General features: G+C 38.1%; 1 protein-coding gene across 1 annotated transcript in view; it reads left to right on the forward strand.

Annotated features, from left to right (window-relative positions):
- LOC121364719 (catenin alpha-2) overlaps positions 1–27,190 on the forward strand; it is a 401,992-nt gene that overhangs the window by 324,828 nt on the left and 49,974 nt on the right. The window contains exons 9-11 of the mRNA XM_041488185.1: positions 13,902–13,994; positions 14,270–14,426; positions 17,366–17,566. Of these exons, the coding sequence (XP_041344119.1) occupies positions 13,902–13,994; positions 14,270–14,426; positions 17,366–17,566 (451 nt within the window). The remainder of the gene's footprint in view (positions 1–13,901; positions 13,995–14,269; positions 14,427–17,365; positions 17,567–27,190) is intronic.

Raw genomic sequence — 27,190 nt, forward strand, 5'->3', positions numbered from 1 at the left:
AGCGAGAGGTTGGAGCATCTGCTGCCTTTTGGGACCTGTCGTCACTGGGAGGGAGGAACCCCTGTTGCACAGCAGCTGTCAAGGGCTTTAAGGAGCTAAACAACATAGGAATGGAAAGAGAGTAAAGATTTTAAATACACACACACACATATATATATGGACATATATCATTAGCTTCCTGACAATAGGAAAAAAAAGTGTATTTAAGAGCTGAAGCAAAAAATACTCACCTGAGTCTTTGGCTTATTGTTATTCTGGCTTCATTCTAATGCAGTTCCTTCCTGTTCAATATCAGTTTATAAAGCTGTGTTCACTGACCCCCAATAACTAACAAATCCCTCTGTGCAGCTAGATGAATAAATTCCAGTTTGTGGTAGTGCAAATGTATGCTGATGGCTGTTCAGAGAATACATAACACATTAACCATTGAAGAGTTAAGGGTTAAAAGAATAAAAGGATGTAGGATTGATGTATTTCTGTAATACATTACCCATTATTTCTGGTAGCAATAGTATATACATTTTTTATATGGACTATGATGTGCTCTTTGGCCAGCAAATCATGCCTTGTTCATGCCAGTGAAAGAAAAGCCTTGGTGATCAATTGTCACATTTAGAAAATTCTGTTTTATTATTCATTTCAATGCATGGAGTGGCACTACAGAGACACTTCTACACAGAGTGTCTTGAACATTCTGGAATGCCATTGTGCAGATGGAGAAGTGAAAACACAGAAACATTTGTTGGTGGATTGATTGTGGAATTCATTTCTACCTCAGTTATTCAAAGCTACAATTCACAGACCAGAGTGTGTTCTAGGAGCCAGGGCTGAGGTAAATCACTGCAGCTTTGCTGCTCTACATGAGCTGAGGATCTCCAGCTTTGTCTCAGGGGATGAATTGAGTGAAGAGACTCCATCATTTTGTGTGAGGCTGGATGGGGTTTGTGTATTGAGAATTATTGAGTGAGACAATGAATAGAACCTTTACTGTGCAAGTGCTGAATTGTTGGTTTGTAGTTGCACTTGACCCCCCTTTATCTCTTGCTCTCACACACATAACTTAAAGAATCCATATTTAAAGTTTGCTAACTTTTGTAATGTGTTCAGGGCTTCTGTTGCTGTTTCTCACTCTAAGAACAGGGACTGGTTTTCAGAATTGAGTTGACTGCAATCCACATTAAATAACTTGAGTAGTGGTCAAACTTTCATCATTATTTTTGCATTGTTTGGGGACTCTGAGCTATTACAGACATCTGAGTGGAGAAGCAATAACACATTAAACACATCAGAGCATGTCACCTGTTCTGATGATACAAAGAAGTTCTCTGAGAGAAAGAAAAATCCTTCAAAGATATGTTTTAGTTTTATTTTTTCTTTGATCTTCCAAGTGCATAAAGGTATTGTAAGAACCTGGGTAACATGTGGCAATTTAATTTAAAAGATTCATTTTTAGACTCAACCAATAATCCTTTGGGTCATGTTCCAAGCACAGAAATGCACATGCAAAAAAAAAACAGTATGAAGGGATGTCAAAACTTTTTTAAATTTAAAATGTTATCTCCACTGGTGGTATCTTCTTGGTATATCCCATTTTAAGGTGTTAGTTTTTTAAGGTGTTAGTGTGTTTTTTGTTTTTTGTTTTTTGTTTTTTTTTTTTTAAGTCCTAAAGTTCTGTGACTTTACTATAAGCAAAAATAATCGTAATGGATACAAACATTCTGTACAGTAGGTAAATGTGATTTTTCCCTGTTCTCTTTGCTCACAAATTTGAACAGACCAGACTCACAGAGAATCTGCATAGAAGAAACGTGCAGAGGGAGTTTATTGGGTTGAGTTTTTTTATTCTCCTGTTGCTGTCATTACTAAATCTCTTAATATACATTTGAATGGGCCCTGAGCACAGACTGGAGCACACTCCTTGCAGTTGGAGCAGTAAATCTGACCTCATCACACACTGCTGCTGTTTGTTTTCCCTAATTAAATGTTCCATGTACAGAAATCCATGCAACAGCTATCAAAGCAGGCTCTAAGTGAAACAAACACCTGCCAGCAGTGGTTCAGGCACTGCTGATCCTGCCTTCAGACAGGAGCATCATCTGCCAGGTTTCCTTTCAGCTCCAATTTCCACAGCTTGTGGTAGTGTTATATTAATGTCAGTGCAGAGACACGGATGTTCTGTGGTTTCTTCTCTCCTGTAAAAACTGATCAGACTTAGCCACAGTGGTCCCAACATTGAAATAAAGTTGATTTACCTGCTCCAAAAGGAAAGAGGGTTATTCCCCACTTGTTTCACAGATAAGCAATCTGTGGGTTAAAAGAAAAATAATACAGGTAGCATCCATCACCTTACCTGGACTATTATTGAGTGAAATTATCAATTCTCAAAGCTGCACGAGGGGACTTAATAGTGCTCCATTTTATTGTATATCTCCTTGCATTTTCTTTTTTTTTTCCCCCTTCGTGTTTTTTTTTTTTCCTGTTCCAGGTTGACATCTCAGAAATCATTTAATCTAAAAACAGTTCTTGGAAAACTGAATGATGACCTGTAGTGTGATGAAAGGTAACTTCCCAATAACACAGGGGGAAAATGTACTCTCATCATTCCTTCACCTGTGGCTAATTTTAAAGGTGATTTACTAAAAGGTTCTTACAGAAAGCTGAAACCCAAGTGCTGGAGCTCCTCCTTGGCCCAGTGCAGGGTTTCAGACGTCCAGGCTGGTGTTAAAAATGTTAATTTCAGATTATCCCAATGATCAGGAGGTCCTGTGGAAGCAAAGTGGGACATCTTCCAACTCCAAGCCTGTCCTCACGCACCCAAACTCTCCTGCTCCCCAGCCAGACGTTCTCCAGGTGTGCAGTTCTTGCTGTGGTTTTTAGGAAGAAGGATTTTCTTCTCTCAGAGAAGCAGCTCTGTAAACACCAGACATGGTTTCTTAGAGATTTGTAATTTGCAGTCAAGTGTCAGATCCAAGTGAAGCTTTTCCCACAGATTTTAGGAAATGTCTCAGCTACTCAGATTCCCCAGTGTGAGCCATGAGTTAAACCCTTTCCTCAATGAGGCATTACCTTAGGAGGATAACAAGGTTTGTCTCCTTCACTGAAATTTAATTTTTGTTAAATTTTAATTTTTCATTGAATTTAATTTTCATTTTTCTGTTCCTTTGAATTAAATTAATCGAAAGCTTAAAAAATTACTAAGGTGGACTGCTAGAGAGACTCTCTTCAGCTTCATCATGGACCTACTGGCCCTTGACTTTAAATGGCAATTTCCAAAAATCCCAAACTCGTAGTGCTATTGCCTTTTACACTAACAGCAGAGACAATTGACTGATTATTGTCATCTCTGTGTGCCAGGAGGTGTATAAATCCAAGCACAGTGAATTAAAGGTGTCTGCAGTTCTGTTTAGAATTTTGATGTCAGTATGGATTTTTTTAAATATATGTTTGTTTCCATTCTTTGTTTAATGCTGAAAGTCAAATGAAGAGCTCTTGATATAAAATCTCATTATTAAAAACTAATTGTTTGTTAGCTGCATTCATATGACTTTTTTTTTTCTTTTTTTTTCTTTTTTTTTTTTTTTGAGGAGCCACAGAAAAATCAAAAACATCACTGTAATGCACAATAAATAATCTGGGTTTTGTTAAAATGGTTTTGGGTGTTTATCAGCTAATGATGATCCTTTGCAAAGGTAACCAGCTTTCATACACATAACTGCAAACATGGGACAACTGGTACAAAAATGTAAGACTCAGACAGTTTTTAGTCAAATAAACATGATTGAGTTCAAAACTAGAATGAAAATTTCCACGTTCACTATAACAAAACCAAAATTCTATGCAAAATCCCTTAAGAGTGCAGTCTTAAATTAGGAGAGATAATTTGAGGATATGTGTCCCAGCACACTGAATAATTAATATTTGGGGTTTTTTTAATGTATTCCCTATTTCAGTTGAGAAGAGAGACCTTAATATAAAAGTAGTTTTTCTCAGCCCATTGTCATATCTTTAAGAACACATGGAGGTTTCTCATTGCCATTTTTTTGGCCAACACCTTTTTAATAGATATGAGAGAGACCATGTGTGGTATACCAGAGGTAATTTAGGGTAAAACTCTGCCTAGGATTATGTTTGTATTTGAAAAAAGGGGGATGAATGTGTGCAGGTGCTCAGGTCTGTGTTTATCTTACTGGTATGAATGCAGCTGCTGGTAAAGAACTATATTTAAGAAATCTCTTTTTCTGGTCATACCACAATGATGGACAGTGACAGGACAAAAAGTCAGGAATAATGGGTTGATGAGTTTTTTATAATAAAAAACTTGGAAAATACCTCATATCAACATACAACTTTTCTGCAAAATACTCTGGATGTTTGTTTTTTGCTGTCAGACACTCTTATTGTAAGGATAATCACCATAAATATCACTTTTCCAGAGAAAAGGCGATTTATTAGCAGAAAAAAGGGCTGCTAAGCAGACAAGTAAACTAAATGATGTTTTGAGCCAATATGAGCTCTCTCCATGCCAGGGTTAAAGCTGACAGGAGGAATGGGAAAGGGAACATCCAGTTCTGTTGCCTTGTCTACACATTCTGGTTCTGGGCTGATGACTTGGTTTTGCATTCCTGTTGAGCCATTACTAAATTATTGTAAAAACATTTCATAAACTATTCGTGCACAAAACTTGGGTTCATATAAAATCAGTCTTTCTCTGAATGGCACTTTGTGAGCCTTTCAAATATCACTCCAAATTAAATTTCTTCACTCAGCCCTGGGAAGGAGATCAGCCCTCTGATTCTGTGGCTCTCCTCTGGACCCACACCAACAGGTTCACATCTTCTCTGTGCTGAGCTCTGCAGGTGTGGTCTCACCTGGGCAGGCAGAGGGGCAGAAACAGCTCCCTCAGCCTGCTGGCCACTGGCAAAGCTGTGCTGGCCACTGGCAAAGCTGTGCTGGCTGTCCTCAATCACCTCCCTGTTCTCCATGTGCCTTAGCAGAGCTTCTGGGAGCATCTGCTCCAGGATTTTCCAGGCACAGAGGTGAGGCTGAGAGGGTCAGCTCCCAGGGTCCTTCTTCCTGGGACTTGCCCTGACAGCCATGACTTGGTGAATATGATGGAGAGTGCCTTGGCAACTGCATCAGCCAATTCTCTCAGGGCTCTGGGGTGCATCTTGTTGGATCCCATGGATTTGTGGATGGATTTGTGGATTTGGCTTCCTCAGCTGGCCTTCAACCTCATTTCTCTGTCAGCAGGAGGGACTTTGCTCCCTTTTCTCCTTTGGGAAGAAAGGTTGCTATCGAACACTGAGGCAAAAAATCTGTTGGGTACCTCAATTTCTTCTCGTGTGCTGCTGCCAGTTTGCCAGTCATGCTTATCAGGGGGGATGCACTTTCTGTGACCTCCCTTTTCTGGCTGATGTACCTCTACAAGCTCTTATTGTTCTTTGCATCCCCTGCCAAGTTCAACTCCATCCACACTGGTCAGCTAAATAAAGTTGGTTCTACCTAGCTTGCAAGTTATGTTTCTTTAGGGATCAGTGATTATAATTTGTGCTTTGTTTATACCCTGGGGTGTCTGATATCACACTGTTAATGCCTTCATAGCTTCTGTTAATGTCTTGAACTTTTCTGAGTTCCAACACAGTCCCCTCTTTTTCTTCAACAGCTGTCAAAATACAGCTCCCTGATAATGTAACTAACATTTAATTATCACAGCCTAGTCAGGCATGCATCCATGTCCCAGGGTCACTGAGCAGTTTGCCAAATAGTGGACTGTTATTAGATAGATGGATTGCTTTGGTAACTACTTGCTATTAATATCTATTAATTACAGCACTGCCAGGGGTATGTTGTCAAAATTGCTTTATGGGATCGACTCACACACATTGCAGTGTTGTAAATCTTCTTTCCATAGGACACCAGCTGCCCTCATGCTCCTTGGATATTTCAGGATCCATTGCTCATAATTCATGATGAGTCTTACTAGCAGGGGCCTTGGTTGCAAGTTGACCAGAAAGGATTAATACACAAAATTTCCTGAGTTTTGTTGATGTACCAGACTAAGAAATTGTTGTGGCCATTTTGCACACTTGGAACATAACAGTTACTGTTGGGGAGAAGTTCTGTTGTGTGTGACAATGTGTCTCTGACCTTTCAGACCAGTGCTGTCATTTTTGTTGTGTTCCTCTGCATTCTTTGTTCACTGGTGTTTCACTGTGAATAGACCAGTAATGGAGGAATAGTGTCTGAAGTCCTTTACCTATTATCAAATTAAATAGAAAAGGAACTCAATACTGCTAACAGAGGTGAAAAAGCTTTGAGATGGGTCTCGGACCTCTACAGAAGGAATTCTTGTAGTTGGGCATTTTACCTTTGCTTTCTTTGAAACCTGCTAACAGAGGTGAAAAAGCTCTGAGATGGGTCTCTGGCCTCTGACCTCTACAGAAGGAATTCTTGTAGTTGGGCATTTTACCTTTGCTTTCTTTGAAAAGAAAAAAAGGTGTACCAATGTGATGTAAAATGCAGTTTTACCTGTAACTCAGAAAGTCAGTAAATGATATTAATCACTTTTAGCTAGACTATCTAGACTCAGCAGTCATGTGAGTGGCACTGTTTAAAACAGGTTATCTACTCCATGATCCACCTGGGTAGATGAACAACAGGGAACAGATCCTCTGCATCTTTACAAGCTGCTTTCTTGTAGGAGAAAGACTGGCTGCATTCTATCAGTTCAATGCTATATTGCTCAAGGCCAGTTAAAATTAAAGTACAAATCTGGTCTTAACTAAATCCTGCTCTTCTTCTTGGCTTACTCCAGCTGTTTGCTGTTTATTTCTTCAGCAGTGGGTGCACATGAATAGAGAGAAAATTCAGAAATTATGTCAAGGTAGTGAGCAAATCATTGAAGGGAGGAAGCTGAGTGTCCTGCTCCCTTCCCAGCTCCTGGGGGAATGAACCTCAGGAGGGAACCCCTTTCCTGCTGCCCTCATCTCTGGGCTCCCCACTGCTTCTATCATTTAGTTCTATTCCAGCTGAATGGCTCACAAACACACCCTTAAGAAAGCAAGGGAGGATCTTCCATAATTCCTGAGGGAATTTTCAGTAACAGCACAAAGCATTTCCACTGGTTTCAGCTCTGGGGATTAACATCCACATGCAGTTTTTTAAAGTCCCTGAATTTCAAGCTATTTGGAGATTCAGTGGAACAGAGAGTTCCTGACAAATGTGAGCCTGGATTTTTAATTGTGAGATTGGATCTTCAGGTAGGAGCTGGGGCAGGTGCTGTCAGGGCCATTGGTTCCAGCTGAGAATGCAGTTGATAGTTCTGGGTAGTGTCCACTGCAAGTGTCCAACAGCATTGCTTGAATAATTTTACAAATGAAAGTAAACTAGCACTGAAACCCTGAGAAAAAACAGAAAAAGAAAAACAAACAAACAAACAAATGTAAAACTGAATTAATTTCTATAATGATTTTCTCATGTTTAAATTGGAGAAATGCCCTGAGAAAATCACCCACTTTTTTCTTTAATCAATTTGCTTTCTTCTGTTTTCCATAGAGAATTCTTGGGATGATTCTGCTGAGAAATCACAAAGACCTGGAAAGATTGTCCCACTCTTCTTTCAGGAGGTCTTTAGACACAGTAAGGAGTTTGCAATCAGGCACATTTATCACAGTTCAGGCTCATCAGTGTGGTATAAAAACTTGCCCTGTTTCAAGAAGACAGAGTTTTGTGATCAAATTCCATATATAAAGAGAAAAGAAAGAAAAGAAGAGATGGTATTTACTTCTACAATTTTTTTTATTTATATCTGAAATCATTATTATTTTCTGGTATGAAAAGTAAAAGATCAAACATAGTATGATACCTTTTTCTTCTGTACGTCACTGGCAGCTCTAAAATTGAACATGAGCCAATGTTGGCTTCTTTTCAGTTATGAAAATAGTTAAGTAGAAGGACTTTTCAAGGTATTCATTTCTGATCTCCCTTTTATTCCATCCTATAGGCCATAATTGTGGCATGCACCAGAATGGTCCTGGAAAATGAAGGAGATTCAGAATGATTTAACAACACTTCATTGAAATAGTCTAAAATTAGGATCTTTTCATTTAGAATTGAGCTTTCTGTACACATGAGGTTTCCAACAATCTTAGGTTTCCTTCAAAAATCTCAGACGAAGACCTGATGAATTTATTGAAGTCTGAGGTACATTGGAACATTACCAAAACCAGAAATCTTTTAAAGCTCTTCCAACTAAATCTGATACAGAGCAAGTCTGAAGGGAGTTGGAGTGTGTGAAAAAGCCTCATTCCTGTAGTAAGTATGAAAGAAAATGCTGTTGACCTTTTGAGAGTGAAAAGAGGTTTTCACAGGTTCAGTGGGCAGCATATAAGACATGAAATAAAACATTCAACTGTTGTGCTTGACATGCTCTGCAGCTTTCTAACATCCTGCTGGTACCAATCTCCTTAGATACATATTGTAAATGCCTGAGCAGTTCATGTTAAATATGTTCAGGGTTTGGTGCTAGAAATTTTCAAAGCAAACATAAAACTCAGTAAATCATGTAATTATTTATTTATAAAAGTAATGCCTTTTTTTACTGCTTTGCATGCAGTTAGATTATTTAATGGATGTGAAATATATGTACAGCTGAAGTTGAAAATCCATCTCTTATTTAGAGAAGTGACTGGTTAATATAAATGAGGGAAAATTGCCCATATTATCCAGTATGAGGTTCCCCCCATGCCATATGGAATAGGCTGGGAGGGAGAAGCCACAGTCTAATATTTTCATGGCAGTACAAGCTGGCACTGCAGAGCATGATGAGGAACAGGAATCTGCTGCAATGTGTACTCTCAGTGACATTTTGATTTTTTTGGCACTTGTTTGTGTATGTGCAAAAACATCCTGTCCAGTGATAAATAGAGTTTTGCTCATAATGGAATGCTTGAGTGAGTACAGCGAGGAGAAATAAGTTGAAGATCTTGGGTAACTTGGCTTCAACTCTGCTCTCCTTTAGAAAAAAATCTCTTTTTTGTGGCTCCATGAATATCACTGGGCTGCCTACAGCAGTACCAACATTAATATATGTCAGAATTTTTAAGGATTCAGAGATTGAAGCAATATCTGGACAAATTAAGAAGTGAATGGATAAATAATTACAAATAGTTGAGATAGGACAGCTCAGCAAGTTATGTCTCATCAGCTGAACATGGTAATTGATTATTTGCTTGGTTTTAGTCCCCTGTGAGTGCTGCAGAAGTCTCTGACTTAAACCACCTTCAACTCAAGCTGAATCCCTCAAAAGGTTACAGCTTCTCAAATGTGTGGTGCAGACACATCAGTTTACCAGTGTCTTGGGTTTGTTTAAATTACTCTGCATTTTCCCAAATAGAGAATAATTTCTTGCAATTTATTTTCTTCCTATTACTTCCACCAGTTAATTACAGTGGAAACATAAATTACATAAATAGAAAAATCTGAATAAAGACATATTTAAGAAGAAATCACATATTTACAAAAAATTATGGAAAACTAAGAAAGTAAAATAGAACTAGATTACATTCTCTACCTTTGAATAGTTAAATGACTGGGGAAGCTGAACAGAGCCTTTTCAGTATCATTTCTTCTAAGCAATTTATGGTGAGAAAAAAAAGAATAAAAGGAAAATGTTAAAAAATAGGACATCCTGCAGCTTTTGTGTTGCTATTGCTCTTGTGCTGCAGCTTATACTGCTCCCTTTTTTACATTTTTGCTTTAAGCAATAGATTTTTCTTTCGGACCTTTTCACTTAGGTTGAATTCCAAATGGCCATGTTAAATCTTTGAGTTTAATTTTGAACCTGAAGACAATGGATTTTGGTAGTCAGAAGAGCACAATGTATCTTGATAGTCATAGTTACCTTTAATAATACAAAGGGCTCAAGTCAAAAATGGAAATAGTCTCATTTAAAATCACAGTAAAAGGTAGCTACACCTGATTTTAATCAGTGTAAAAATGAAGTAAATTGAAATGAAAGATCCTTGATTACTTTTGTAGTTTGAAGTACAATTTTGTGGCAGAAATAAAATTTTCCTCTCCTAAGGCCACCACAAAGACTAATAAAATTTGCATTAGAAACAAAGTAATTCCCCACCCAATCTGCTATCCAGCAGAAACCTGAGGCTAAAATACAAAAAAAATTACAGACAGATAAATTTTATAGGAACTGGTCCTGTATGTATTTTAAATAACTGAAACTAATGGAACTCCTTGCATGATTAAAGACAGATACTGGCAAGGTGCAGAAAGGCATCTTGGGCTGCCAGTGCCACTGATAGAAATTCATATGGAGGAGTTGGTTCCTGCTTTTTCACACCCCAAGTTCTAGGATTGGTTCACTGGATTTGGTGATTACAGAAAAATACAGCATCACTGGAGCTTGATGTTTATCTTCTTGCTCATTACCTCTCTGTGCTCTTGCAGGACGGGTTTAAGGTGTTCAGCCATTGTTTTGATGCTAAAAGAGCAGCTTAGCAGACCTGAAATTCTGGACAATAATGTTCGTCTACACAGCAGTTTCACTGTTATTAAGTTCTCCACATATTTTTGAGAATTATTCACAGTTCATTGATTTTGGTATTTAAAATGTGTTCCTTGATATAAATACTCTTCAGACAGTTCAAATTGATCTCAATACAATCTTAAATTCTGTTTAGGCACTCATTGAGTTCAGTGTTCTCAAGGAACTTAGTAAAAAAAGAGAAAAATAAATTAACTACCTGGTTGCTTCCATAGCCTCTTAGGAAACTTCCCCTTTAATGCTTTGGTGGAGACAGAACATTTGACAATGCAAAGGTAAAGGCTTCAAATCAAAATTCTGGTAAATTGGCAGCTGCACTAATACACAGCCTTTTTATTTTCCTTTCCAAGCTCTCTGCTCCATCCAGCCCAGGAGTGGCACATTAAAGAAATTCCCACCCTCAAAAGTCTCTGTGTTCTTCACAAAACTTGTTCCATTAAATGCACCCTTGCCAAAGAAGTTATAATGCACCAGTAAAACACCTTTTATTTCACTAATACTGTTTTCAACAATCACCAGAACAGCTGTAATAAACCAGAGGATGATCCAAGCAGGCCCCTGGCACCTGGAACAGCCCATGGAAGGGCCTCCCTTTTTTTATCCATTATCCAAAGGGATCCTTTTGGCACCTAACCCAGATATCTCAGCTAAGTGGGGTGGAAATTGTATATTAATTGTTTTATTCATAGTTTTAGGTAGGAAAAATATCTGAAGTTGCTGAATATATAATAAGCTTAAGCAGGGTGAATTACCTTGTGGTTTCTACCAAGTAAGAGCACACATGTGGACCTTGCTGTGGCAAGAATATTAATTGATGGTGACTTGACTGTGTATTTGGTAACAAAGTCAATCAGAGTAATTAAGAAGTGAGGTATCTGGTGATTGAGCACCTAAAGCTTGTGTTGTTTCACAGATCCATGCTTATGCACTGAAACTGAGGCTTGAGCAAGTAAAGGCTATTTCTTGGCATCTTTTAAAAATTAAGTCTTGGGTGAAGTCATAGGTTTGTGCTGAATTCAATTTTATCCAGATTGCATCTGCCATTGTGGAAATTGCTTATCTGTGTGTTTATTTGACATAATCAGATCTTGCTGTGGTGCAGGCTGGCACACTCCCTGCTGGATTGTGGAATAGTATTGCTGCCTGACTGCTGAAGGTGCAGGGCTGGATTTATGCAAGGCTTGAAATATCTCACAGAAACTATTAAACTTAGGGTTACACATGATGTGTATCGCTATTTCTTTTAAACAGATAACTGTAATGCTATTTGATATATATTTAATGCAGCAATAATTGCATTTGTACTCTTGTGTTGATAGTAACACCCAAAACAATGTACTGAACTGTATTTTACAAAAAAGGGAAAAAAATATTTTTCTGGTTGTGTCTGTATCTTTCTTGAAAAACAAAGCACTTTGCAACATCCAAATATTGTCTATCAGATTCTATTTAAAGAGTAATTAACAGACACAGAGAAGAACTAAGTTTTATTTTTGCTGCTTATATCTGCATTGCTCCATTCCAGAGGAACTCAAAGACTTGCTTTATAGTTCGATGATGGCCATTTCATGACACCCAGCAACCTTCATCACATATTTCTATCTGCAAAAAAGTAAATGTTACATCTGAAGCCTTGGGACAAATTCTCATTGTGTTAATCACAAAATGTAAGGGCAGTCTGAAAAGCCACTTAGTTCCAATACAGGAAGGTGGCTCTTGCTAAACTTAATATCATTTACTAGTTTTTAAAGTCTGTAAATTCCACTCCTGTTAATGAATTCTAAATATTATCCTGCTTAGCTGTTGTTTCTGGTGAAGATGAAAGGGTTTTGTTTGATGTGTGCAAAGAAGTGACTGCAGAAAATGGTAAATTAATTGGAAGATGTCATCTCAGGAGAATGTTTTTGACATGAGGGCTGTAAGGCTGTTAACAAACAGACCAACTCATTTGTCTCATCATGAAATGAAAATAAAAATCACAACATTCTGATAAAATCTTGACTAGGAAATGCCTGCAAGACTCTTTGAAGCCTTGGGTTCTTTTCTTGCCTGGGCTTTGGCACTCTGATTTATGCAAACCATGCTGCACAGAACTGGAAGTGAAATAGGTTCCATGCAGAACAGATGGATCAGGGCTAAGGCAGGGATGTGCACTGCAGATGAGAACAGATTAATACCACAAGGGGAGACTGGAGGAAAATTGGGAAGATGGGGGCATTTGAACTAATTTATGAATCATTTCCAGCTGATAGCTATGCCTTCAGGCACAGTGCATAATATCAAGGAAGCATATTTAATATTTTATAAGTTTGTTCTAATGAAGATTAGAATGAAGTGCCATAATTTTGGATGATTAAAAAATATCCTGTGTTCCCCCATCCCAAAATGTACCTTAGTGATTTAAATATCACAGCGTGCACTGGGACATGAATTGCTGTTTGAAAAACCCAGGGCAGATTAATGGAGTTGGCACAAAGCTTTTGGGAGTGGGTTTTTTGGAGGAGCTGTCTGAGCTGGGAGAACATGCTCCTCCACTTGAATCCAAGCCACAGAGATGCAGCTCTGCTGTGTCTGGAGACGTGGTCTGATTTCTAGATCTCATTCAGATGTCTCTCCAAGTCTTTATCTTATCCAAATAGCCTTCAGTTATAAAGGCTCAGACTTCCCAAAGCTGTGCCAGGGCAAGTAAATGTGGATTTAAAGATCTTTGAATGAGATCTTCAGATGTGTATTACAGAACAAGGTTTCAACAGAGTTATTTCACATCTCTAAGTTACTTTACTGCTACTAATGGATGTTTCACTGTGGGGCAGACAAGCACATAGAAATAAAGACGTCTACATGAAAAATAAAATTATTTTAATATGCGCAAAACCATCAGAAACAATGAAGATATTTGAGAGATGATATGTGTTAGGACATCAAAAACCCTTCCTTTTGCCAAGTTCAGAGTGTATAGATGAGCCTGATTGCCTGTATTAATAATGAAAATAGTTCATAAGAGGAAAAAGAAGCTGAGAAGAGGAAACGTACAGATATCTGAATGTTCTGAATTCCTTACATGTCTTCTCAGCAGATAATTTTCAAGCTATAGAGGAGGATGGGAAACACTTTACAGTGAAGGAAGATTCTGAGAAAAATCTAAAGATGGGTAGATCAGTTTGCTAGTAGGGAAATAATCTCCATGAGCTTCTGTTCACCAGCACAGAAGATGTATTAGTCCTCTTGTAAAAAACTCTTTCATTTCAGGCAAAGCATAATAAGAACAAAGGAAGGTATAAAATGGCTCACTTGACTAAAACTTGATTCTCATCCTGATGATTTCATGCTTTCATTGCAGGTTGCAAATCTGGCCTGTTCAATCTCCAATAATGAGGAAGGTGTGAAGTTAGTCCGTATGGCAGCCACACAGATTGATAGTCTGTGCCCACAGGTGAGTGAAGATTCCTGGTAAAATCCACTTGAGAAGTCTTTTAGCACTTCAAAGCATTAGAAGAAGGGCATAGCTTTTTCTTTGTCATGAAACTGTTGCCTGATTTCCATGAACTGTGAAAAATACATCCCTATCTTGAGACCCTTCATATCAAATGGGTTGTATGCTGTGTTTTTAACACAGTCATTAATCTATTTGCTCTTTCCCTTGAAAAAAAACCACAAAAATAAAAAAAAAATGCCACTCCTCCTCTAACAAATGGCTTTGATTAACAGGTAATTAATGCTGCACTCACGTTGGCTGCCAGACCCCAGAGCAAAGTAGCCCAGGACAACATGGATGTGTTCAAGGACCAGTGGGAGAAACAGGTGCGAGTTCTCACTGAGGCTGTCGACGACATCACTTCAGTGGATGATTTCCTCTCTGTTTCAGGTACTGGGGTCAAGAGACTTTTCCAAAAATATACTGCTGAATTAAAGTATTGGGTCAGAGCAGATAAAAGCTGTAATTACTAAAGCATCATTAATCCATTAGTCTGTGTGTATTGGAATGCTGATCTTCTGTACTCAGTAGGATGAACTACACTGTGTTAATTAATCCCTGGTAGCAATGGTTGGTTCTTCACCTCCCAGAAAATAACACCTATTTGTGCTTCTATTCCTGGAGAAGCTTTGTTTCAACTCAGGCACAAAGTAGGATTTTGCTCACCTTCTAAAAATTAGTTCCAGACCTGTTACAGGCTGAGAGTATTTGTAGAAATTTTTGGAATCCTTGTGTAATTGTGGGAGGAAAGAAGAGGAAAGGTGGACTTTGCAGAATCACAGAACAGTTTGGGTAGGGGAGGGTAAAGAAGGGATGGAGAAGAGAAGGACACTGACCCTGGGTCACAGTCTTTCCTCCATCCTCCTGGTAAAATGTTACAACTTGTGGCAGAGTGGATTGTAATAATTTGATCATACCCAGTGAATGCTGTAGTTACAAAGTGGTGCATGGTTTGGGTTAATTTCTGCTGCAGAAAACTCATTTTCCTAATTTGCTTTGAAGGGTGAATTTCAGTGTTGTGAGTAAGGACATAGAGTGTGCCAAGAGGGCATTGCTTACTCGAATATCTCAGAAGAGCCAAACTTCATGAGACAGTCTGGCCAAATTGTTGTTTTGTTCTACATTATTTTCCTTGGTATTTCTTAAATTTTCCAAAAGAAGTTTATGAGGAAAAAAAACATTGAAAGAAAAAGAAATTATAGTTTTAAAAAATCCCTTATTTTCTTTTTTTTTGCACTCTTTATCTTGCTTGGTTGTATCCTGTTACCCTTATTAACAGGGAAATTATTTGGTTTAGTTAATTACACTCCTCTGTCCAACAGCTCTGCAAGTGTTTCCTGCAAGCCATTGCAAGAAAATGAAAATGAGCTCTCTGAATAGTAGGATACTTCAGAATATGGGAGCACATTGATTTTTATTTGAGATTTGAAGCTGACAAACACTCTGGCAGAACTAGTTCTAAGAGAAAGGATGATCAGGCTGTAAACTGCAGACCCAGTTCATGTGCAAATGCTGGAAATCTGGCTCAAATGGCCATTTTCTTCTTTGTTTGAGGACTTTTCTTACTCCAAGTGCTTCTACCCATAAACCAGAAGTAATTGAATGGATGATCGGGTTTTTGTTTTCTTTTTCTCAAATCTTAATTCCTTCAAACAGAGTTTTGACTTAGATACAAACTTTCCTAGGCAGCTGAGAAGTATTATTTTTGTAAAGCTTAGATTCCTTTTTCCTAATTCTTTGCACGGACATCTCTGTTAAACATGAGGAAACAGAAATCCTGTTGCTCTTGCTGTAAAGCTTGGAAGCCTCAGCTTACACAGAGTATTTTTATTTTTGGATGTTAAACCAGTGAAGCATTCAAAGTACCACTATCTGGTTAAATGTACCTCCTAAAATGACACCTCCTCTTCATAGTGACTGTCACATTTGATGGTATGTTTTAATAGTATGGTTCCTACCAGAAGAGAGCTGACCATAATTTTAAGAAGTTGTTTCATATTCCAAATGCACTGTCCAAATTCGCTTCTTGTTGGGCAGAATTTGTTTGTGCCATGATAAAAGCAAATTGGTGATGGTGAAATGGAAACAGCAAAGAAAAATTTTAACGAAGCACTTCTTTTTCATTCTGTGTAGGGAGTGTTTTAAACAAAGAATTTTGCCTTGCAAGTTACTCAGATTCACAGCTCAGGGGACTTTCAGTTGGCATCCAAAGTTGTTGCAGTGTAAAATTCGACATCATGTAAAACATTTCTGAAACCCTCAAATGATCCAACCTCAGAATTTTTAACTGTGAAGATTAGTGAGTCATTCTTTCCAGTGGCAAAGGATAATTAACAAAAAACAGTTGGTGAACTGATTAATTCTGTTTTACTACTAGCACAAAGAACAGCATTTCCTTTTTGGTTCACAGGTGTCTCTAGCAGAAAATCAAGTTGCTGTTTAGAGTCACTGAGTTTCTCAGACTGTTTGGTCAAATATGAAATTCAGTCTTGGTCTTACTAAAATTATTTTTGACTCTACTGACTGCAGAGAATAATGCCAGACCTAGTCAGAGTCTTCATGCTTTCACATAATTTGTATGTGAGAATACTACATAAATTCTGATACTGCAGCACATGATAGTAGATGGCCTGATCCAGAGACAGAAAAATAACAATGCATCTCTCAAGAATCCAATTAAGGTGCTTGATATCACCTCCTGTGAGCAGAGTCACTGTTGTCATCTCTTGCTTCAGATTATGCAAAGTCACACATAATTATAAGGGTGTGTTATTAGAAATTTCCAGCTTATTTGCTGGCATAGATGGAGTGAGGGAGATGAGCTGCTCATGCCCAGGTTTTGTGCTGTCTACAAAGGCCATTTGGTGTTGTCTTTTCAATGTGATTTATTTTTTTTTCTGACTTAGGCAAAAATGAGCCAAATGTAATCAACATTTATGGGAGAGTGTAAATTCACCTTCAGAAAATTGCCCAGCTGTTTATTATAGAATCTACAAAATATTTGTCTGCTTTCTCTTTTGCATTCATTTTAATTACAGTTCCATTATGATAAAATTCAGTGTGATGTTTAAAATTAATGTTACTGTCTTTCAAGGAATTAAAGGTTGGGACACACAGCAGAGGTAAGATGATGTGGCCCAGTCCCTACTAAAGATAAATATCACACAGATTTTTACTGTTATGTGACAATATCACAGAAGGGCTTTTGTTTTACAGCTTGGATAAAGGTAGATACCACTTTTTAATATACTGACATTTGCCCAAATGAGTAAGCTTTGCTGTGAGGAAGAGTGCAGTTGAACCAGGTGTATTTTTAACCCGAATTCCAGAAAACCACATCCTGGAAGATGTGAACAAGTGTGTGATTGCCCTGCAAGAGGGGGACGTGGACACGCTGGACAGGACGGCGGGTGCCATCCGGGGCCGCGCAGCCAGGGTCATCCACATCATCAACGCAGAGATGGAGAACTATGAGACTGGGGTGTACACTGAGAAGGTGCTGGAAGCTACCAAACTGCTCTCTGAAACTGGTGAGTTTGGTGAAATGCTGAAAGAATTATTGCAATTCTCTTTAGTCATTTGAAACTTTCATTTGGTTCTCTGAGATCTGTGACTCTGAGGGAAATCTTGAAAACAAGGTACAAACAAATAAATTCATGGCTGGGAGTGTGTTTTTCATTCTCTACTCAGTGCTGTTGCAGAAGTGATACTGACAGGAGCCATATAAGAGAAGAAATTCAGTAACACATCAAGACTAGGCCACTACATCAAAGTTTCTATGATTTGAATAAATAATATGCAGCCTTTTCTTCTGAGTTGATTGATTATGTATGATACATCTCCAGAAAATCACTGCAAACATTGCTCTTTGGTCTATGCATGTGAATATACTTGTTGATGACTGAAGAGTTGCTAAACAAAACAACTTTTCATTGAAAAATACATATAAGCAACTGAAAATGCACCGCCTGATTGAAAAAATATAAAAGTCTGCTAGATTGTATAAAAATACATAGATTATATAAAAGTAGAAAATTCGGCAAGATTGATAGACTGAGAAGAAATATTTTTTTTTTTTTTTTCCAGTCTGTTTTTGCCTTGCCAGAGCAGGGATTGGATTCATCTCAGTGTAGGTGATGAGGTCTGTGCTGGTCATTTTAAAGCCCTTTATATCAGTGCTCTCAGTAATTCAGTGCAGGCAGTTCTGCCAAGTGCTCTCATCTGAAAACAGTGGATTTGGGTGGTTTTGGGTGAATCATGCTCCAAATTTCATTGACTTCATAGTCTGGGTCTCCACACACTGATCAGGTGCCCTGGGAGGATGGAGGTGCATGAATTGTGGGTGTCTGGAAGTGAGCTGATCCTCCCCTGCCTCGTTGCACTTGTTCATCTGAGGTTAAAACCATCAAGGTTATTTTAGAAGAAACAAATGAATATTGCACCAGTTCAGGACACATCAAATGTGGCTTTTGGACTAAAAACCCAGGAATTGCCCTGTGAGATGGAAAAGAAAAAAGTATTCTAGCTCTGCAGTCTCTGTGTTCACTCTGAGAACAGGAATCAACAAAATAAGCTAAAAACTGATTTGGGGATGATTAAATATTACTCGTGGTATTGTAGCCCCAAGTTTAATGTCAGCCTATTTTTACTACCCAACAAGAGATCAGTGGAATAAGTACTGTAAATTTTGCTCCTTTTTAAAAGTTTATGAGCTGGTTTTATGAATTCACAGAAGGAAAATAATCTTGCCAGTTTGATGTGGAAAAATATTTTGTTGCACTCTTCTGTTAAAACTTTCTTTTGGTCAAGGAGGGGCTATGAAGAATTCTTCCTACCATTAAGATTTCTTTATTAAACAAAACAAAATGTATATTTGAGCTTTATATTGAGCTAAAATTTGTGACCCAACATTCTATAAATTTTCTTATTAAAATTTTTTAATGGGCAGGTATAAAGTGCCATTTTATAAATCAATCATATTCACAGAAAATACTTATATTCCATATTCAACTCAATTTTTGATATAATTTGAATTATAACTAAGTGCTATAAATTCTGGACTGAGTGCATCTTGACAATATCAATGTGTTAATGGTGGGATTCAATAGTTAAGAACAAGTCCCTGTTCCTCCAAGTCAAAGTTTTTTAGTTATTTTTTTATTTTATAAAATGTAAATAAACTTGTGAGTATTAAAAAAAAATTGAAAATATTATGTTTACAATATTAAGAACTTTATATCATGTACAAATTGTGTAGCAGTAGATCAGGGAACAGAGTGGGCCCAAATTCAATGAAGCTGATGAAGCTTAAACAATTGCTGCCAGTTGTGAATGTGAATCATTAATATCGGAGCACAATTTCTATCTGCAGCTTTTCAGGCCATTTACAAAGGCATTGATTATGATTTCTGTATGATTAAAAGAAGTAGAATTAACTGTGCCTTAGAATAAAGTGATTAAAATGGAATTTAGTCCCCCTGTGCCATTCTGGAATCACCATCCTTGGAAGTGTTCCAAAGGCCTGTGGCTGTGGCGCCTGGGGACAGCGTACAGTGGTGAGCACAGTGGTGCTGGGGGAATGGCTGGACTGGATGGTCTGAGAGGTATTTTCCAACCTCAGTGACTCCATGATCTGGGTACCTATGGATCCATGCATTTATTCCAATATCCTTTCAGTTCCTCACCTCGAGTTCCTGCCCAGATGTTATCGAATGGAATATGATAACATTCCACTCGGAGTGATGGCAGTGATTGATTTGGATTGATTTGGATTCAGGTTCCACCCACAGATGTGCACATCAAAATCTGTATGAGAAGCACAGTCCTGAACATCTCACTGTTTTCATCTTTATTCCTTCCCTTTTTTTGTTTGTTTGTTTGGTTTGGTTTTCTTTAACTGACCTTAATTTAATTTTTAATGAAGTGCTTTTGGAAGCTGGGAAAAATTTATTTAAATTATGATGGAAAAGAAATAAACAGATTACCTTTCTCTTATTATTTGCTTTTAATTGTCCACTTAGAAAAGGAAAACCTCTGTTAAGCCTCTGTTTCCAGAGATTTCACTGTGGTCTGTGAGTTTTGGGTTGGATTCATAGTGGAGAAATATGGATACAGTGTTTTGGAAAGACAAGCACCTTGATAATGGTTTTATTTTGTTTTGTTTTTTTTAGGGGGGAGAAAATTAATCTCTCATGAAAATGATGTTGATAGTTTCTGAGAAGCTGCAAACATGGCTTCAATAACCAGTCTCACCTCCAGGTTTTATTAGTTTGTTGTTTTAATTTACAGCCATTGGAATATATGGGGTGGAGTTTTTACTGTTTCAGTGCTTTGTTGCCTGTGCCTGTCTAGCAAACTGCCTTTAAAGCCAAGTACTTGATAGGGACTGGATTCTTTTCTCTGGCAGCAATTTTAGGGAGTGACAGACTGGTTAACACACTTTTAAAATAGAGGACTTTCATTTCCTTTAAAAACCACACCAAAAACCTAGCTCTTGCTTACTGATCTTCTTATAAATCCAAGATGAAATCTATAAAACCACAGAGTTGATGTGGCTTGCTGGGAACAAACACCAAACTCATAGATTTTAGTGGGTGTTACTCGTGTTACGCGTAAACCAGAGCTTCAGTGTTGAATTTTATTTTGTTGATTGGTTAGCTTTGAGGTGGCTTAATGTTGTTTCTTTGTTTTTTGGGTTTTTTTTTTGTCTGTTTGGTTGAGTTTTTTTGGGTGCTTCTGGTAAATGTTTTATTGGCATTCAGATTTGTAGAAAGCTGTGAAATCATCCTGTCACAAGTTGTCTGTGGGGGGGGGGTGGGCAGGGGAAAGGAGAGAAGGGTGGAAAGGAAAAGAGAAGAAAGAAATAGTTAAAAGCAAGGATAATGGCAAAAGGAAAGGGAAGGAAGAGGATTCAGAGCAGAATTGCTGTTTGAATATTGAGGTCCCTTATCCTGCTCAGTACCCAGAGTGGCCAAGGCCATCTGAGACTTTCCCATTGCCTTCACTGAGGAGGAGACTCAAGTGTACTCAGCAGTTACTTCAAAAGACGTAAAAAGTGAAGACAAGAAGCCTGTGCTTCTAAACAAATAAAAATGATTGTCCCAAGAAAGAAATCAAGGAACAGACAATGAGACCAGATCCCATTTTCCAAGATTTTTGAGGTTCAGGAAGGAGAAAAAGCCATGGCATTATTTAAAGGCCAAGAGAGTTGGGTTTAAGCTGGGAAAACTGGATTAGAAATTGCAGGGTTGTGATGAAAGGAAGGGAATGGGAAATGAAAGGGATAAGAGCAGAACAAGTAGGACCAGAACTGCCTGGGAAAGACTGTGAAAACTTCCCAGCAATTGCTTGGTTTTGGTTTTTTTTTTTTGGTTTTTTTTTTTTGCTCCAGTTTGCACTGGGCTGTCTGGAACCCATCCTGGAACTGCAAGTACCATACTACTTGGGTTACTCCTGTGAGGGACACTGGAAATTTGAAATCGTCTGATTCACACCAGAAATTGGAGTTTCAGCTTTTAGCATGTTTTAAAAATATCCCAGTAACTTTGTAACTCACTGGTTTTAAGTAGGTCACTCCGACTTCTGTTTTGACGCAATTTGTTTTATTTTGTCTTTATCAGAATGGGCTGAGGTTGAAAATCAGCACTACTGGCAATTCAGCAATAAGCCTGTGAGAGTTTTATCAGTGTGAGTAGGGCAAACTTTAAAGATATTTATCACTAGGAAAAGGCAGCTCAATGATGTTATCAAACCTAATACTAAAATGTGGGAAAGATGGATTTTTCAGCAGTGATATGAAGGGAAACAAAATGTAGAAGCAAGAAGATTAATTTAAGCATAGCTGTAATCAAAAAAAAAACAACCCATATTGAATCTGAGGGAAAGGTAAAAGATGTGAAATGGAGCCTATTTTAAAAATAAATGATGTTAAATTCATGTTTTATGGGAGTTCAGGTAGTTATAGTAAAACTTATGGGTACCATCATCCTGAGTACATGAAATCATTTATCCAGGAGTTCTGACCAAATTATGACTTTTATTCTGCAAAGTACTGTAGCATTTTCTTTAAAGTTTTGCTAAACTGAAATGCAAAGGTCAAGGTGCCACCAACAAAAGAAAAATGTAATGCATTATTAAAGAAAAGGTATTTTACAAAAGGACCAGAGAACACCCAAGATTGTGTTCCACTACTGCTTGGTTTGATCCAAAGCATTTTTAACCAGAGAAACTTTGATCAATATACAGAGGAATACACTAAGAAATAGTATAAAATGCATTACAAAGCAATTAAATGAGACATAAGGGATGAATAAATCACCACTGTAGCTCAAAGCTGAAATGCTAGTTCTTTTTCTCTCTTTTAAAAATGGAATAGGGTGCTAAAGAACACTAGAATGTAATTGATCTAGATTTTCAAAGGCTTTTCCTAACATGCTGCACCCACAGCTGTTTGGCAACCAGGTGACCATGGGGTGAATGTTCAAGCCTTTGATGGATTAAGAGCTGGTGACAAGGCAAAGCACAAGTGATCATTTCTCAGCAAGCAGAAAGGGAAATCTTGTGTCACTTCAGGGCCGGCACCGTGGTTGGTGTACAGTGCATTCATTAACAGGTGAACAGGCAGCAGCAAGGTTTGCCAAAAGGAAAATGCTGTTTGGGCTGGTTGGGAGAGAAAGACAAAACTAAAAGGTGTTTTTATTTAATTTCTCTAGGTAAATGGAACAATTAAATCTGTATTATCTGCATGGACAGAAAGGTTCTGAGCTAATTCATTGTCTCAGAAAAACTGTGGCATTTTAATGGGCAGCTGAGAAATAATTTTTCCATGCTCAACAGCTTCACATCAATGCTGAAGATGTTAGGCTGTGCTTATAGGAGGATGTTCACTGAATACCCCAAGGAGATATTTCCACTTGTTCTCCACTATCTAAATACCATCCAGAAATGGAAGAAGGTCAAGATAAGGATTACATAATCATTAAATTACATAATCAATAAATTGATACATATTTACAGGATTGCATAATCAATAAATTAAAGATTTAGCTGTGAATTAACTCAATGACAGTTTAAAAAAACAGGGTTATCTATTTTGGATGTGCCAGATACCTTCTATGATGAATAGTGGGTTAATATAATAGAAATGCCCATTTTCATAAAGCAGTATTATTTAGTCACTGTTCAAATGCGTTCTTAAAAATATTTCATGCTCTTAAAAGCCTTTTTTTTTTTTTTAATCAGGAGGGTGGTGTTGGAAGTAGGAAGAAATTTACCAGGTCTAGAAAATATAGGCAGAGAAATGGAGTCAATATCCATCCACCAACCCCAACAGAATGTTTTGTGAATACAAGTGTGAACTGTACAATAATGTTTTAAAATAAAAGCACTGGTATTCCTTGCATCCCCTTGCCTACACACACCTACATATTGATACACACAAACTTCTAGCTAAGCCAGGAAGGGTGGTTTGCTTTTTACATAACCTACTTGGTGTCCAACAGCATGAGACTGCTTTCTTGAGGGAATTTTATGTAAAGTTTGCTTTCATTTGAAATATTAACCTGAAGGGTGTTCTGTTTGGCAGGAATAATGTTTTGGGGGTGCTTACAGTGTGAGCTCAGGTAGAGGTGAGAGTGATACTGAAACTGGTGAGACACAAATGTCCCTGCAGCTGACATTTGTTACCCTCCTCTGTCCACTTTGGGATGGACCTGTCCTTAATCACTGGCCTGCTGTGCTGGCCAGGATGCAAACAGCACTTCTGCCCTGACATTTATCTTCCTGTGAAAGGAGTTCAGTCAAGACAAAGTCTGAAGGTGAGTTTTTCCCTCTGGTTTGTGTGTCCCTGTCTCCCAACACTTGGTACCACAGCTCCAGACGTGCCATTGATTTCTGTAATGTCCATCTCACCTGGGCTGCGCATGAGCAAATCCATTTCTTCCATTTCCACATCAATCTGCCGGCTTGCATAAACCCACAGATAAAGTTGGAGCCTTCTGGGAAGTGGCAGAAGACTTAACACAAATGGGCCAGAGGGTCAGGACTTGGCCATAAATTCAAGGAAGCCTGAGAATTTTGTTTTTATGGGCCATGGCTAGATCAGTGTTTGGCAGTGAAGGCTGATTCTTCCTGAAAGTCTTGTGTTCACTGCAAACTGCTATAGGGTGTGGATATTCATCATTCATTATTTTACAGCTGACTTTTAACTATTTCACCAGTGTGAGACACACAGGGTTTGATACCCAAAACAGAGCTGGGGAAGGGTCTGGAGCCCCAGGAGCAGCTGAGGGAGCTGGAAAGGGGCTCAGCCTGGAGAAAAGGAGGCTCAGGGGGGACCTTGTGGCTCTGCACAGCTCCTGACAGGAGGGGACAGCCGGGGGGGTTGGGCTGTGCTCCAGGGAACAGGGACAGGAGGAGAGGGAACGGCCTCAGGCTGTGCCACAGCAAGTGTAGATTGGATATGAGGGAAGTTTTCTTCACCCAAAGGCTTGTCCAGCCCTGGCACAGCTCCCCAGGGCAGTTTGGAGTCCCCATCCCTGGAGGGATTTAAAAGCTGTGTGGATGTGGCACTTGGGGACAGGGGTCAGTGGTGGCCTTGGCAGTGCTGGGTTAAGGGTTGGGCTTCATCAGAAAAGATCTGAGGGATCTTTTCCAACCCAAATGTTTCTGTGATTTTAAGAAATGTTATGTAATGTTTCAGTAGACTTTTACAAAGCTTTTTCTTTTCAATTAGCAATATAATAGTCATGACTGAAATGTGAATTATATGAGACCAGGACTTAAAAACATTCTGTGAAGTATTTAGAATCTTCTGATAAGGAATGTACAGTTCTTTTAGAAACAGACTTTGACAAACACTTTGAGCTAAATAAGGTATATTTCATTCCTTATTCATCTGTCAAATGAAACTGAGAAACTGTGCTGTCTTTGACAGAGGATGTCAGATATCCCTTAGGAATGATCTTTTAAATACCTGTTTTAAATACTTGAATTTCCCAGCAGACTGCATTCTTTCTTCAGTTAAGTAAATTAACAATTAAAACAAAACAAAAAAGAAACAAAAAACAAGCCACGCAAACACAAAAACCAACAGAAGAAATTTCATCCAGACCCCTGACATTTTTAAGCTGTAACTTTGTGAATGTTTAATACTAAAACCTCTTATATCTGGATAATGGCTGAGCTTTTTTTCTAAGGGATGTTTTGTTGTTGTTGTTTTGTTTGGGTTTTTTTTTTTCTTTTGTTTTGTTTTGGGGTTTTTTTTTTTTTTTTTTGTAGTGTAATTGTTCATTCATGGTTGTTTTTTTTTCTTTTTTCTTTTTAATCTCCCCTGATAACCTTAAGTTTAAAATCCTGCCTGTCACTCTAGACAATTTTCTTGATTTACGTGACACAAATAACTATGATGTTTAGGAGAAGCACAGACATTTTCAGGGACCCTGAAACTTTTAGCAGCCTAGTAGTCCAAACCTTTAGACTGCCATTTCATTCTTGAATAATCCTACCCACAACTGACCAGATTTTTATAGCCATTTAGGGGCTACATAGATAAGGTGATTGGCACCTTAAATGATGTGTCTCTGTCAATATGGCATAGGGAAAATCAGTTTTCTTAAGGATGGATACAAATGCTTAAACAAATGGGGGCCAGCCAGAAGGCACAGCTGGGTGCAGTGGGTACAGGAGAGCAGTCACTTCTCTGCTGCTCAAATATCTGATTTGTCTGAGGACAATCTGGCTCTAGGGAACAACTCCTGGTCTTTGAGAAGGATCCCTTGGATCCAAGTTCCTGGATTATAAAAAGAGTCAGGTGCTTGTCTTTTCAAAATGAAGCTCTAAGAAATAGTTCTGCTGGTGCCTTCAAAAATTGTCTTCTGGCCAGAAAAATGCCCCAAAGATGAGACCCCTGGGAACCCTTCAGTTCCAGTGAGATTGGGATGGAAAGGAGCCACCTTGTGCTCAGCCTGATTCAGAGGCAAAAGTGTGCCAGGATTTGGTGCAATTGGGGTTGATTTGTGCCTAAACTTGGCTCTCTGAAGCAGACATCTGGTCTAAGCCAAACTCCTCCCTCTCTGTTCAGTGGGCAGAGGAAAATCAGAATTTTATCCAGCTGAACCTGAGTCTTTAGCGTAGGGTAGGTGTGATTAATTGTCTCATGGAAGCATCTAGTGTCCTCTGCCTGGTGTAAGGAAAGATTTAAAACTTTCAGTTGTATGATGTGAGACAAAACCAGATAAATTTCCTCACTCCCATTGATGCTACTAAGAATTAGAAACCCATGCACCTGAAGGGTCCTTGACCTTTATTGCTTTTTTTGTGTCTTAATTATCCCTTTCCACATTTCTGAACATTCACATCTACTTAAGATTCTGAGGAATTCAAGTTCCTAAATAATAAGGCCATAAAAGCACAATAAATCAGCAAGGCATTAATTTAATCTTGCATATTAATGAAACTTTTTGTTCTAATTCTACGAACAAGAACGCCCAAACATTTTTTTTAATTTCTATCTCAATAATTTTATTATGTAACCTAGCATTTCTCTGTCTATCAGGGATCTTATTGTTCCCATATCACTAAACAAAATTTGCAGTGATGTTTCTAAGTGCTAAAATCACAGCACAAACTGATTGCCATGGGAGAAAAAGTCAACAGGAAATATATTTTTAGGAAACAGATAATTACTTGATAACTTTAAAATGTAGGAGATATAGGTGGGTGGGAGAAAAACAAGAAGAGCTTTAGAGGAAATATTTTCTTTGTGGAACAGAGGGGTTCACAAAAAATGCAAGTTTGATCAAAGCATGAATTCACATGATGATATGCTGGATATCTATTATGCATCAGCCAAAAAAAAAAAAAAAGAGTATAATTCAAAAGAATTAATCAGTTGATAAAATGGAAGTAATTTCAACTTCTCTGATTCCAGATTTTTCTCCAGCAGCCGTTCAACCTAGATTTTGTTGGCATTGGTCTTGCTTTCTGTGCCATTGGAAACTCATCCACAGAAAGGCTTTCAAGTCTTTATTTTGTTGGAATGACAAAGTCAATGAATTAGAAGTGTTGCTATTAACTTGGGACCTGATTCTGTCAACATTTATGCAGGTGCCTAATTAATTCATGTAGTTAGGCTGAGAGATTTTAATGGACCACAT

The sequence above is a fragment of the Pyrgilauda ruficollis genome, unplaced genomic scaffold (assembly GCF_017590135.1).
Source record: "Pyrgilauda ruficollis isolate IOZ18807 unplaced genomic scaffold, ASM1759013v1 scaffold88, whole genome shotgun sequence".
NCBI lineage: Eukaryota > Metazoa > Chordata > Aves > Passeriformes > Passeridae > Pyrgilauda > Pyrgilauda ruficollis.